Below are 14,699 nucleotides of genomic sequence, written 5' to 3' on the forward strand. Positions count from 1 at the left end.
TTTTTTCAATAGATACTAGTTTTGTTGTGCCAGTAGCAATTCTTACTGCTTCGTGTTTAATTTTTTCGAGCTCATATTTTTGGCCTGTGTGCAATTGTCGAATAGGATGTCACCGTATTCGAGAATAGGGCGAATAAACGGGATGTAAATAGTTTCAAGGGATTGTCTATCTAGTTTAAATTTGAGTTTTCTCATTACGTTTATTCGTTTCCAACACTTTTCTTTTATATATTAATATGGGTTGCTCAGTTTAAATGATCTGTCAGAATTACACCAAAGTGTTTGTGAGAAGAAACTTTTTTAGAGTGGAGTTTTATTCATAAGTAGTGTAGGGTGCGCATGGTCGTGCGTGCTTTTAGATACAAGCAAATATTCTGTTTCGTGCGGATTGAAATTTACTAACCATTTAGACGCCCAGACGGATATTTTTGGATTTAATCGTTCAGAGTGTTAGCGGCATGAGTTGGATTTTCAACAATGATTGAAAGTGAGGTATCGTCAGCAAACTATCTAATGTTTGCACATATGTCATTAACAATGTCATTGATGAAGATAACAAGGGACCTAGTATAGAGCCCTGGCGGACACCGGCAGGTACGACATTCCACTGAGAACAGGAACCTGGTAGAACAACGCGATTGTCAACAGTAGGAAAGATACGATTTAAACCAAATAAGCATAATTTGAGATATTCCAATTTCGTTTACTTTAAAAACTAGGCCGTCATGCCACACTCTATCAAAAGCTTTTGATATGTCGCAAAATACTACTCTGACCTCTTTCCCCGAATCAACAGCTTAGGCAAACATATTATTAAGATACGTGTATTGGTTTGTTGTGGAATCGACAGGTAATAAACCCGATTGATACGGCGTTAGGATATTGTAGTCATGCAAGTAATTGAACGTATACTTGAAAAACAATCTTTCACAATCTTTTCCAATTGTATTTAGTAATGCTATTGGACGGTAGTTATTTGCAAGAATCGGGTCGCCGTATTTAAAAATTGTACAAACATTGACGTCTTTCCAAATTGACGGGAAGGATGTCGTGCGAAGTGAAGAGCGTACTCAGAGGACCAGACAATTCTAAGGAAAATTCACGGAGCAATCAATTATTTTTCCCATCAGGACCAGAAGCTTTCCCTAGAGGCAATTCCTTTAGATCTAGTTCTACTTCATATTAAGTTTACTTAGGCTTGATTGAGTTTTGGTTGTGACTCTAAAATTATTCAGTAAATGTATACCTAACAGAGATGTCCTCATTCGTAATAACGACGCTCGATTGGTCATTGTCGGCTCGGGTACTACTTATATGTTACCCGGGTACTCTTAAGTATACTTGCATGTACCCAGGATACGGTAAATATACTTAAACGTATCCGCTCGACATTAGACTTCACCCGAGTTTTATTCCTGCCCAAAATCCGCAGTCGTAAAACGCGCAACCGATTACCGTAAAACGATATTGTTTAAACAAACTTCTCATTTTCAAAAAACTGCATCAACATGCTTTTTTGAGTATGAGTTTTGATTATATAGAGGTCATTTAACAGAAAATTTGACATAAATGTGAACATAATTAATTTAAAAAAATAGTCGACAACGACCGATTTAGCGTTCAAATTTCCGGGTACGTTTTAGTATAATTACCATACTCGGGTACATGTCAGTATAATTAAGAGTACCCGGGGTACATGATATCTTGTTTTTTGATAGCGAGCGATCCTTCAGCGATATGAAGCGTATTAAGACATACATTCGCTCTACCATGGGCGAAGATCGCCTTACAGCGCATGCACTGAATCGCCATATGTTGCCAAAACTGTATATATATATGTTTAAAATATTTTCAACGAAACGAATATCGCGTATGCGCCCACCACTAGCCTTTTTCAGTGGGGGGATGTGACCCTTGATCCCCTAAAATGTGCCAGCACATCCTTGGAGGGCTCGCTACGCCCCTGAAATTCATAAGAGTTCTTAGATAAATATTTATTCATGCAATTAAGTATGCGAAGACATTTGGTTGCAACAACTTACCAACAATTAGGAGTGAACAATAAACGAACGCTATTTATATAAAAATATACGATACGAATAATATATAAAAACATAAACAAAGGATCGTTTTTAATTAAAAACCAATGCAATAAATGTCCTCGTTTTATTTATTGCCAACTTATTTCCATATTTTTTTATTTAAGTACGAGTACAGTGTATATTGTATTACAATTAAGTTTATTTCTAGTTGGACCAATTAATCTGCTGTAAATTGCTCGACCTTTAGAACTTCCTTTTATCGATTATCCCTGTTCGCAGTAGATTTTATTGATTTAAATTCAACTTTACTTCCTCGTTGCTTCGAGTTTGATATTGTATAACGGACATTAGCCATGTTTGTTAAACAGCGTGTATATATATATATATATTGGACTATATTGCAGATTATAAGATGTGTACATGGAGACAGTAAGTAATGTTGCTTGGTGCAGTCAGTTCCATTATTATACAAGTAACAGTTTAATTATACAAAAATGTTATAATATTATGAAGCATTGTACATAGAGAGAAAGATTTGTAGACTAAGGTGACGCTCGATTGGTCATTGTCGGCTCGGGTACTACTTACATGTACCCCGGTTACTCTTGAGTATAAAAATTGTACCCCGGGTACGGAAAATATACTGAAACGTACCCGGGAATTCATACTCTAAATTTACCCCCGGGTACGTTTCAGTATATTTTCCGTACCCGGGGTACAATTATTCTTATTAATAATGATCATATTTATGTCTATATTCTGTAAAATGACCCATATGTTATCGAAACTCCTACTCAAAAAGAATGTCGAGGCAGGTTTTGTTCAAATAGATTTTTGTATTCTGTAGCGCGTTTAACGACATCGGATTTTGGGCGGGAATTCTATACGGGTACAGACTTATTTGGCCGGGTACGTGTAAGAAAATGTTCATACCCGGGGTACATTTAAGTATACTTAAGAGTACCCTGGGTATATTTAAGTAGTACTAAAGCCGACAATGACCATTCGAGCTTAAGTGACTAGGATGTTCTACCTATTTGTTATTATAATGATGTTGTTCCACATTACACATACTTAGTTCTAAGATACGTAAGGTCTTATAATACTCTTGCATAAGCTTAAAATATATTTAAATTGCAAATGGTATTCACGTTATTTCTATACGAAGACTATCCGATACGGATTTCAGATATCTTTGATATTATGCTACATGCAGGTTTAACTCTAAATACCATTTTCGAGTTCATCTGCATGGTGCTATCTTGTAATATTCTATATTATATATTGTGTTTGACGAATATTAACAGCAAACACGATTAAATAGGTTCACATATCAACGTTTAACTGGTGGTAGGAATATTTTAAATTGTAGCATGTCAGTCTACCAACAACCTAGATATAGCGTTCGTGGTCGATGGCTCCAGCGGCGTAACGGCGGACGGATTTGAGGCAACCATACAATTCATGTCCAGATTTGTCGACCTCTTCGAGATAGGACCATTGAAGACGCAGATTGGTATCATGGTGTTTTCAGATCAGGTCGATATCCCGATTGACTTGAACACATTCTCGAGTGCGAATAATTTAAAAGACGCTATATTCAAGATTACGTAAGTTTAATTTTTTTTTGGAAAGCTAATACTGTCTTCTACATTTTTCAATCAATACAACCATTTCGGAAATATATGCATTCCATTCGACGGGAAACTTGTTTACATTAAACCGGAAATCAGTATGGGCATTCATTGTGAAACTATTTGAAAATAATGTACCTTTATAAAGCCTTATTTAAAATCTTAGTACGTATGTATGTGAAACCTCATCGCATTGGAAGAACATTTTCCTCTGCGGAATCAAGTATTAATATATTAAACCAACTTTGTTTAAATAATAAAACTAACACATGTATTTGTGTTGTTTTTTTATAAATATGAATGAAAGCAGCATGAATTCCAATCAATCCATCAAATTTAATATGGTTACGTGTACGCGCAAATGCTCCATACACTAACGATTCCGTTCAAAAGATCTAAATTTAAATTTAAATTAATATAGAAATTTCCTGTTTAAATGAATATTTGTTTATATTGTCGAAATAGACTTATAAATTACTCAAAATTATTATACTAATTGAAATGGAACACTATTCGAACTCTGTCCGTATTATATCAATATTTATATATTTCATTTATAAATCAATAGTGTTAATACATTAGAGACGATTGTGTTACTCAATATTTGTCTACAAAGTCGTATCGACTGTATATCCCCTTATGAAAGACGTGACTTATTTCATTTTAAATTTGATGTGTTGAACTAATTTTTGTGATTATAACTTTTTTGCGTTTATTATTGTTATGTTTATATGAATTCACCTTCTGTTCTTTTCTGTTTTAGAAACACACCGTATGGGTAAAACGTCCACCTTATAAAATTCTTCTCGAAATGTATGTTACATATATAAGAAAAGTAAATGTCTGCAAATATTAAACTACATTAGCTTTTGATAACCCTTTTAGAAATCCATATGGCTCGACGTCTACAACAGAGGCCCTCGCTGCATTAGGCGATGTTATATGCTAGCGTCATCTCGCGGGAAACGGAGCAATGCAATTCCAATTGCAATCTTAATAACAGACGGTTAGAACAATCTTCTAAATATGACGTACATTTGTACATTGTTAAAGCCTGAAGGGGCCTTGAATAGATCTGTAAAAGTGGTAATTTAAATAAAACAGTTTCATATTACAAACCAAAACAATAATTTATACATTATATACCAAAAACTACATTAAAAAAATTACTGAGAACATATTTATAGAAATATATAGTATAAGAATGCAATTGTAAAGCTTTTCACACACACACACACACACGCACGCAAGCACGCACGCACGCACGCACGCACGCACGCACGCACACACACACACACACACACACACACACACACACACAATTGGAAAATACGTATACATGTACTTCAAACTAGACGTAAAATTACGCTATATAATTCTACATTATAAATGGTGCAGCGTTAGCGGTGGTCGAATCCCGGCGAATGCAAACTGTTTTACAGATATGTAATTGTTTCCGTTGATATAATAGATCTCTAAGTATTTAGATAATTTTCAAATATATGGTTTATGAATCGAAATTCATTATATGGAATTTCTAAAATAAATCGAAAATCCGGGATCGAGTCATTTTAGAGCACTGATCAAAATGATGACGACGTGTGACGTCTCTAACGATTTCTATACAACAAAAGATCGAAATAATGATGCTTACGAAATACAATAAATACTTTCTTAAGATTCTATAATAACCAACGAACCAACCAAAACACCAACCAAACCATTACCGACCAAACAACCAACATTCCAGCCAACAAAAAAATTAACCTATCAATCAAACCTACCATCAAACATTATGCGAACATATTCTTTTTAATATGAATTCAAGGAATGCAAAATGTATATGGATGTGTACTGTTTGTTTGCCAGATATATAATACCCATAAATGATTACGATTTATCAATACTATATATTGCAAACAGTACACGTGTTTGTAATATGTTATACGCTTACATTCATAATACACTGGTGTAGCCTTTGTAAAATTCACATTAATCAAAGAATTTCATATGTCTTTACAGGGGTATCTAATACTTCGCCAGTTAACGCTGCAACACGTTTAAAAGGTTAGAATTGATTAAAGTCTCTATAACACTCAAAATCAACAAACATTTCGTAAAATATTTCGTAAAATAAAGTTAACACAGTTAAAATTAAAGTTTAATAAATAAAGTTTTTATTTATTTGTGACACAATTAATTCCATTATAATTTCCCGCGAATATATCTATTCATACAACACACGAACACCATGTAAGTGTTCATGTGTCGTATGAATAGATATCGTTACGGGTAATTAATTCCATTTTAAATATGCAAAACAATAATAAAAACGAGCGTTTTGTATCTACAAACATCTATTTTACCAGACCACATCTGGCGTTATTATTTCAGCAATTGCCATAAGGACCACTGATTTTTAATTGGTTAAGTTTATTTTACGAAAATTGTACGAAATGTTCGTTGATTTTGAGCAGTAATGCTACTTTAATGTAGATTGTTTTCTTTAGACATATTTTGATTGTTATTCAATCACATTATTATCTTCTCTTTAATCAGTAAATATATCAACACTGTGGCTAAATCAATTAGAAGGATGCCTCATATATTCTCTTACAATTAAAATTAGGTATGATCTATCACCATGTTTACAAGCCATTAAAACTAATACACCACTTAAATTAAAAAAAGGAAAACTGTTATTGTCATCAGATTACACAAATCATAAAAAGCAAAGAAAACTAAAATGGTTTAAAGAAAAATATAACATATTGCGTTAACATCAAGAAACACATGTGTTTGAAATAACTAAGAACATATGATAATCTGAATGGAGTAGAATAAGTTTTTACAATGGGAAAAATCAATAGAAAATATTTAAAGCGGGTATATACGATTTTTTATATGTGTTTACTTGTAATATATTGATAAAACTAATACAATAACCATATATATAATAGGCAAGACAAATTATACATTAAAGCCGAATTTCATAAAATTCATCAAAGACAAATTAGCGCCCCGAGCCGATTGTGACGTGCATATTTTCCTACAATAACCGAAGCATTCGTCTTTGTATTAGGATCGGAGTTATTGTTCGTGTGTCGTATGAATAGATATCGTTGCAGGAATTCAAATAAACCGTTAAACTAAGTTTAGATTCACATCGTACATGTATGGTATACATGCTGGCGAATTCGGCTGTACAGCCGTTTTCAATTTCAGAATTTAATATCTGGCTTATTTCGCATTTTTCGACACATTTTTTTCTCAACTTTTATTTTAATTTATATTGAAATATATATATAATAAGTTTTTACACATTTTATATAAATTTATAAATATTTGACAAAATCGTATATACCCGCTTTAAACTAAGTTTAGATTCACATCGTACATGTATGGTATACATGCTGGCGAATTCGGCTGTACAGCCGTTTTCAATTTCAGAATTTAATATCTGGCTTATTTTGCATTTTTCGACACATGTTCTTCTCAACTTTTATTTTAATTTATATTGAAATATATATATATAATAAGTTTTTACACATTTTATATGAATTCATAAATATTTGACAAAATCGTATATACCCGCTTTAAAAAAGATGGTATATTTTACTCGTATATTTTATCTTATGCGGAATCCAGAATAACTGGATTTGTTAAATGCAGATGTATTTGTGAAAACGTTAGGACAAGGCTGTTAATTGTTACCCAAATTTGTTTTATATTCATAATTTCAAATATTAATGAGAAAAATGACGATTGTAAAGAAATACAAATGCAAGCACGCGAAATAAAAACAAAAAACAAATAATGGACGATACAACCTATATATCAGATGGAACGCTGAGGTCTTAGGACGGATAAACTTAAAAAATAATGATAATCTCAATGTAGTCATCAACAACTAGCCAAATAACAAGCTTTTAGGAAGGTTAAAAATGTGTATACAAATACAAGAAAGTACGCAGCCTTTCCTTACTTACATCATCTGTACACACTTTTGACGGAAGAACACCCTTACATAAACAGAAATTGGATTTTTGGATTTTTTTTAAACATTGTTTAACATCATGCTACATAAAAAAATTGGCATGCGGTGACATGGGAGCGGGGCTTTTGTTCGTCTCATTATGTCAAGTTCTTTTTTTCAATAGGACTGCAAAATTCAGAAAGATTTTGATTGCTCTCAATATTTGTTGCAGTCAAACAAATAAAATTCAATACATCAAAACAACACTAAATTTTCAGGAAAATTGATTATTATATAGATAAACATTACATATATCAAAAGCCACATTCAGAAAGTATTCACAATAAGATTTAATACAAAATTGTATCATGTAAACAACCATAGGAACGCAAAATGCATTTAGAAATCTATCAAATAAAATCTTAGACAAAGTGCAAAAATACATCATTTACTTTGCAATCTTTTTAGCCAAAGTATGGTATAACAATCATTATTCAGAAAACGGAGTGGTGATATACGTTGCCATGGTGAACATGCACGATCCGACAGGCGATATGCAACAGGTGGTTTCCAAGCCGGAGTATTTAATGTATGTGCAGAACTATAACAGCCTGGAAAACTTGGTTGGACCTCTGTCAGTGTCAACGTGTGATGGTATGTGTCTTGTTCTGTGAAAGCTAGGCATAATGCATGTGCGTAAAGTGTCGTCCCTTATTAGCCTGTGCAGTTCGCACAGGCTAATCAGGAACGACACTTTCCGCTTACATGGTATTTTTCGTGTAAAGGAAGTCCCTTTTTACCAAAAATCTAGTTTAAGCGGAAAATGTCGTCCCTGATTAGCATGTGCGCACATGCAGTATGCCCGGCTTTAACAGAACAAGACACGTATGTTTTTCTTCGATAGCTGCCCTTGAGCACGTCAATATTTATTTCATCACTTTGCATGTCAACTATTTTTAAGGTTAAAGAACCCTGATAAAACAAACAAATCATTTTTTCGCCATGAAAACGAAATGTTTTAACTCAACAAAAGTGGGAATTAATGATCGAATACGCGCTCTTTCTAAAAAGAATGTACATTTGCTTTTTTACTATTAATGTTGAGTTTTCTTACTGATAAATCACAGGCAATTTATTCATTAACTTTGATAAAACTTTTTTGATTAACGCACATACACAATGACCCTTGATGACTTAACTATATGTTTAGTAACATCATTATAGACAATAACGGTTATTTACGATGCTTACTCACTGTTCTGTGTAAACAAACCAACATCATTATTATCAAATGCTGTTTGCTGTTTAATAAATCGCAACATATGATGTATTATTAGTCTGAGTTATCCTTAAACAGTGGTTTCGTCATTAAACACAAAAATAGTATGGGATTTTAACGCAACAATATTTTTTCATTCGAACTGACATTAATGAAAACCTAAATTGTATTTGTTGAATTTTGCCATTTTTATGATGCATATATTTAAATGTTATGTTGCATTATGTACCTTGTTATATATAATATCATAAAAAGTGGCCCAGGGATGTCTACCGACAACGTGCCGGAATGGGGGTACGTGTCACCAAGGCCAGACGACCTACAGATGCGAGTGTCCTTCCATTTTCACCGGCTGGTACTGTGACATATGTAGGTGCTCAAATTGCAAATACAATACTGTATCGGTTTTGAGTGAATTAAATTACGAAATATAACTTTTATGTTAATGTTTATATGAAATATGTTCTTACGTGTATGAGCAGGACACGAGCCCAATGAATGTCTTTATATATATGTTTGGTCATGCTTAAAATACTAACAAATGAAATGCTGCTTTAGCTGATACATGTTAAAATGGGGGCACATATTGCGAGTGTCACGGCTTATAGGTATGAGTGTCCAGCCATAAACATTGGGTGACATTTTGAGTGGGAGACAAAGACACATGCGTTTTTGTTTTACATTATTTTCGATTGTTTACTATACATTTCTCTTACACGTTTAAATGTTCCACAATTTGCTTCATAAATCTATACATACGAACAACTTGAGGCTCGTGTGGCTGCTTAGTTAATGTCGGTCTCTTTTTACAGCAATATGCACCGGTATTAATAGTCCGTGTGGGAATAGGGGCTCGTGCAGTATCGATGGTGACAGATGGAAATGCTCATGCTATCCCGGATACACTGGGGAAACCTGTGCTACGAGTACGAAACTAAAATGCATTTATGACATGCTTTTCTAAACATATATTTATATATTTAATCACAATAATTGAATTACTTGTGATATTACTGATGGACTTTAGTTAAACTGCAAATACAAGAGTCACTTCTTTATTTATTTTCATCGAGAACAATTAATCGATGCGTATCAGTCTTCAAGTAAAATCAGATATGTACGTCATGACACAGGACATTGCTTTATATCTTACTGCAGACGTCGACGAATGTGCGAGTTCTCCGTGCATAAATGGCACGTGCTTTGACTGGTTGAACAGCTATACGTGTCGCTGCCAACCCGGCTATACTGGTATTCATTGTGAAACAGGTAATCACATTGAGTGCTTGTCCTTCAATGTGGTGTGCACGCACAACACCCGTTTAATATTCTTGCGTACGAAATAAAACTAATAAGACAGTTGGTTTCTATATTGATTGAGACCAAAGAAGTTATTAAGGCACTCTACTCAATATATACTGGAACATTAACTAAGGATTATTTAAATATTGTGTACGATAATAATATGTGCAAAGTATTTACTGTACGATGAAAAATTATGTTCAATGGTAATCGTTTTATTTTATAGATATATTGACGAGTGTAATTCCAATCCGTGCGTTTACGGCACGTGTCACGACCATGTGAATGCCTTCTCCTGCAAATGCGATGCAGGGTATATCGGTATTCGGTGTGAAATAGGTTAGCTTATGCATGTAAATTGCAGCATTTTATATTCGATTATTGATGTCGTACTTTTAACTCGGGTATGGAAGAGAGGCGTCAAACAAATGATTTCCTGTCAATATATTTAGTTAGCACTATCCCTTTCAGCGCAGGAACCGAATTTTAAAGCGGGTATATACGATTTTGTCAAATATTTATGAATTTACAGTCCACTCTCGTTATCTCGACATCGGATATCTCGATATTCTCGATATGTCGAAGTAAGCTCAATGTCCCAACTTTTTTCCTTCTTTATCTATATAAATAAACATCGCATATGTCGATTTTCGTTATGTCGAATAATTCGATATCTCGATATAAATTTTTGTCCCGAGTCCCGATTTTACATGTATTTACTGTGGTTTAACTCGAAGTGCGAATAACTGTTCCAGTGTCAGCAAAAGGTGAGAAATTTTTTCTTTCATACTTCACCGTTCCGCTTCGCCCGGCTGCTCCCGATACTGTGCGGTAGGAAATTGATCCGTTAATTGCATCAATAATCACACGTGTGTAATGTCGTTAGCCATTAACACTTGAGTAAGGTCTGTCACTTTAACTGTCACTTTAACATCAATTAACTGCAATTAATACACAGCCTGCCGAAAGGCCAAAATACTAATTGTTTTTCCAAACAATATTCCAAAATGCATTGAGTTATATTTTTACTAATAATCGATTGAACTTTGCATTTCAAACTTCAAAATGTACAAGTACAGTTCAGTATTCCGGAACGTGATTTACGCATGATCAGATGGAAAACCCTCGTCTTGATTGGACGTCAATTGCATCATAACTTTAAATAGCAACATTACCGGATGTTTTCTCGACAGTTTAGAAACATTATAACCGCATGTGTTCATGCATTTATGTTATACTTAAAACGTCATTTTAAGCATTTAAATAGCAAAAATAATCGTGCCTCGTAAAAACGCGTATATATCAGGTAGAGAGTATTATTCCACACGGCTTTAATTAGACCTCTTAGCTGGTATTTATATGTTAAAAACAAGGTAAATTTTCGTCTCATATTTCTTTAAAAACGCTTAATCGGATATCTCGAACTCTCGTTATCTCGATATTTTTTCTTGTTCCCGCCGACTTCGAGATAACGAGAGTGGACTGTATATAAAATGTGTAAAAACTTATTATATATATATTTCAATATAAATTAAAATAAAAGTTGAGAAAAACATGTGTCGAAAAATGCGAAATAAGCCAGATATTAAATTCTGAAATTGAAAACGGCTGTACAGCCGAATTCGCCAGCATGTATACCATACATGTACGATGTGAATCTAAACTTAGTTTAACGGTTTATTTGAATTCCTGCAACGATATCTATTCATACGACACACGAACACTTACTCCGATCCTAATACAAAGACGAATGCTTCGGTTATTGTAAGAAAATATGCACGTCACAATCGGCTCGGGGCGCTAATTTGTCTTTGCTGCATTTTATGAAATTCGGCTTTAATGTATAATTTTTCTTGCCTATATATGGTTATTGTATTAGTTTTATCAATATATTACAATTAAACACATATAAAACAAATCGTATATACCCGCTTTAAAGGTCTTTGCAAACAGTTTGGATCCAGATTAGAACGTGGCGTCTCATCAGGATCCAAACTGTTTGCTATTCTGATAGTATTCTTTGAAAAAAAAATCGAAGAAAATGCTAATTTTAGAATTCAACACACGACATTTTAGCAGACGACAAATTTCCCAGCATGCAAAGGATTAACCAATCGTGATAACAATGCGTGCATAAAAATCGAACTTAGGACGTGGGGCGTGTAACGTTATGGTCAAAGTCACATTTAAAAAAAGAAAACGCATTTCGCTAAATAAAATTAGTTTTGATGATAAAGTCGCTCTGAAATTGTAAGTATATAAAATCTTAATCAAAACATAGTTTTGGAATGATTAAGGGACCAGTCGGATTACGGTCAAGGTGACTGTTGCTAAAAATGAAAAGAAAATAGCAACAGGATATTTCCGGTTAATACCTTTAGTTTTCATCCGTAAATATTCATGAAACTTAGGATATATAGCAAGCATATATGATGGCATAGCTTAGGGCTGCAAGGCTAGAGCAGTGGTTGGAGAACACGCTTCTCACACGCTTCTGCTCTAGGCGATCCGGGCTCAATTCCCGTTCCCGAAAGCATGTTAGTTTAGTTTTCGTCTCAACTTCCGTTAGTATGAAAAGTTAATTACCTTAAGCTGCTTTAACAATTTTGGTTGCACAGATAGTGCAGCCTCAGAGGCAAAATGACCTCAAATGACCTAAACAATTTTGCTTAAGAAAACGAGGTTTTATAACCAAAATTCCTTCAATATTTAGATATCCGGGGGAATCGGACTCATTCAGGAACCACATTTGTATGGGTCTTTTGAACATTTTACTTAACATAAGATGTTTATCTTCAACGAAACGTATGCCTTCTTCTAGATCAAAAATGCATCTACAACCGGTTATGAGCGTCCTATAGTGGATATATTGAAAAAAAACACGCGATCAGTTCTGACTTGACCCGGCAGTTTTTCATAATTTGGTTAACAAATATGAGCAACCGACAAAAGTAGATATAAATTGTATCTAGTTGGACTTTTGTAAATTCCTAAAAGCCATGCAAGTGTTATATTGAAACATTTAAAATCATATCCAATTTATAAAACCGCTACTTTCCTTGGCAGTTATAGACTTAAAGAAGCAAAGAAAACTATAGAATCTAGTGGTATCATTGCTTGGACATCATATTCATGTATGATGAATGCCAAAGGAATGAAAAACATTCATGGATCTATATTTCGTAACACAGCTTTTCTCCTCTGTTAACCAATTATCAGGGTCTTAGTAAGTTCTGTTGTAATAATGTGCTTTTTTTCTTTTGTTGTTTTCTAAATGTTCTTCCTCGCATTTATTTCCATAGTAACAGGAGTTTTATATGTGCCCGTGTTTCAGAGATCAACGAGTGCGAGAGTTCTCCGTGCCAGAACGGCGGGACCTGCATAGACAAAGTTAACATGTTTGAATGCGTGTGTTCCGATGGATACTATAACACGCAGTGTGAAACAAGTAATCGACAACCTTTCTTATCTTGTTTACTATATTGACTGCAAAGTGCAAATTATGCATAGGGTGCATGCATTTAAATTTATAAACTTTAATATACTTCTAACGCTCAACTGTACGTTTTAACCTGTTATATATCATAGGCTCCAGTTCTAACTTTACAGTGCACCATTACCGTATACAGGGTTGGGCCTAAACTAAACACTTTCCCAGGTGCAAACTGATTATTAATAACGTCGACAAATAACAAGCTTCATATGTTATAAACGTGTTCAACCTTGGCCTCAACAATCATGTTTAAGGCAATCCTTCATACTAACTCGCCGTCTATAGATCCGTTTGAAGATTACGAATGCGCTCTTGTTGTCAAAGAGTGTTTACATAGCGTCTCGGGTAAGGCTGAAAGACATTGGACAAAACAATCGGTTCTCGATTGTTGTCGGAAATATCCGAGTTTATTTTGCGCCAACCAGAAGTCAGGATTCCAAGATGGCGGAAATGGAATAAAGAAATGCGATGTTCGGCGAACTTAACAAATAAAAATCGAATGAACGAATAACATTGTATAATTGTATTGTTTAACAATTGTATTGTCCTGATCAACATTGTTCTATGTTGTCAATTGTATCCTTGTTCAATGCCTACACATAGATCAGGTACTTCGGGTGTATTCAGTAATTTTCGGAGAAAAGACGATTGGAAAATTGATATCTAATTCGGTAATTTTGTTTATTTTTGGAAGTCATAATCATTGGTTATCCTTTTTCATTATTTTCGATAAACAATTAACGATAAGCTTTGTTCAACTTAATGGGGACTATACTATATTCATGAAACGTGTTTCAGTAAAATAAAAAAAACTAAGTCACATGTGTTAAAAGTCTTGATTACCTCGGTCAAGTAATGATATTCAAAACTATAATGAAAATACTCTTCAAACTATCTAACGTTTTTGAGGCATAATCAATAAGACTAAAACAAATTTGCGCTAATAAACGACCATGAATAATTCGAATCACAA

The 14,699-nt window shown here is 33.9% G+C and overlaps 1 protein-coding gene across 1 annotated transcript in view; it reads left to right on the forward strand.

Moving 5' to 3' along the window:
- The first annotated feature begins 2,367 nt into the window (after positions 1-2,367).
- LOC127854644 (von Willebrand factor A domain-containing protein 2-like) overlaps positions 2,368-14,699 on the forward strand; it is a 205,609-nt gene continuing 193,277 nt past the window's right edge. Inside the window, exons 1-10 of the mRNA XM_052389707.1 lie at positions 2,368-2,471; positions 3,415-3,652; positions 4,562-4,682; positions 5,699-5,743; positions 8,151-8,306; positions 9,187-9,300; positions 9,744-9,857; positions 10,090-10,213; positions 10,460-10,572; positions 13,568-13,681. Of these exons, the coding sequence (XP_052245667.1) occupies positions 4,619-4,682; positions 5,699-5,743; positions 8,151-8,306; positions 9,187-9,300; positions 9,744-9,857; positions 10,090-10,213; positions 10,460-10,572; positions 13,568-13,681 (844 nt within the window). The 5' untranslated portion in view covers positions 2,368-2,471; positions 3,415-3,652; positions 4,562-4,618. The remainder of the gene's footprint in view (positions 2,472-3,414; positions 3,653-4,561; positions 4,683-5,698; positions 5,744-8,150; positions 8,307-9,186; positions 9,301-9,743; positions 9,858-10,089; positions 10,214-10,459; positions 10,573-13,567; positions 13,682-14,699) is intronic.

This window comes from Dreissena polymorpha, chromosome 13 (assembly GCF_020536995.1).
Source record: "Dreissena polymorpha isolate Duluth1 chromosome 13, UMN_Dpol_1.0, whole genome shotgun sequence".
In the NCBI taxonomy this organism is placed as follows: Eukaryota; Metazoa; Mollusca; class Bivalvia; order Myida; family Dreissenidae; genus Dreissena; species Dreissena polymorpha.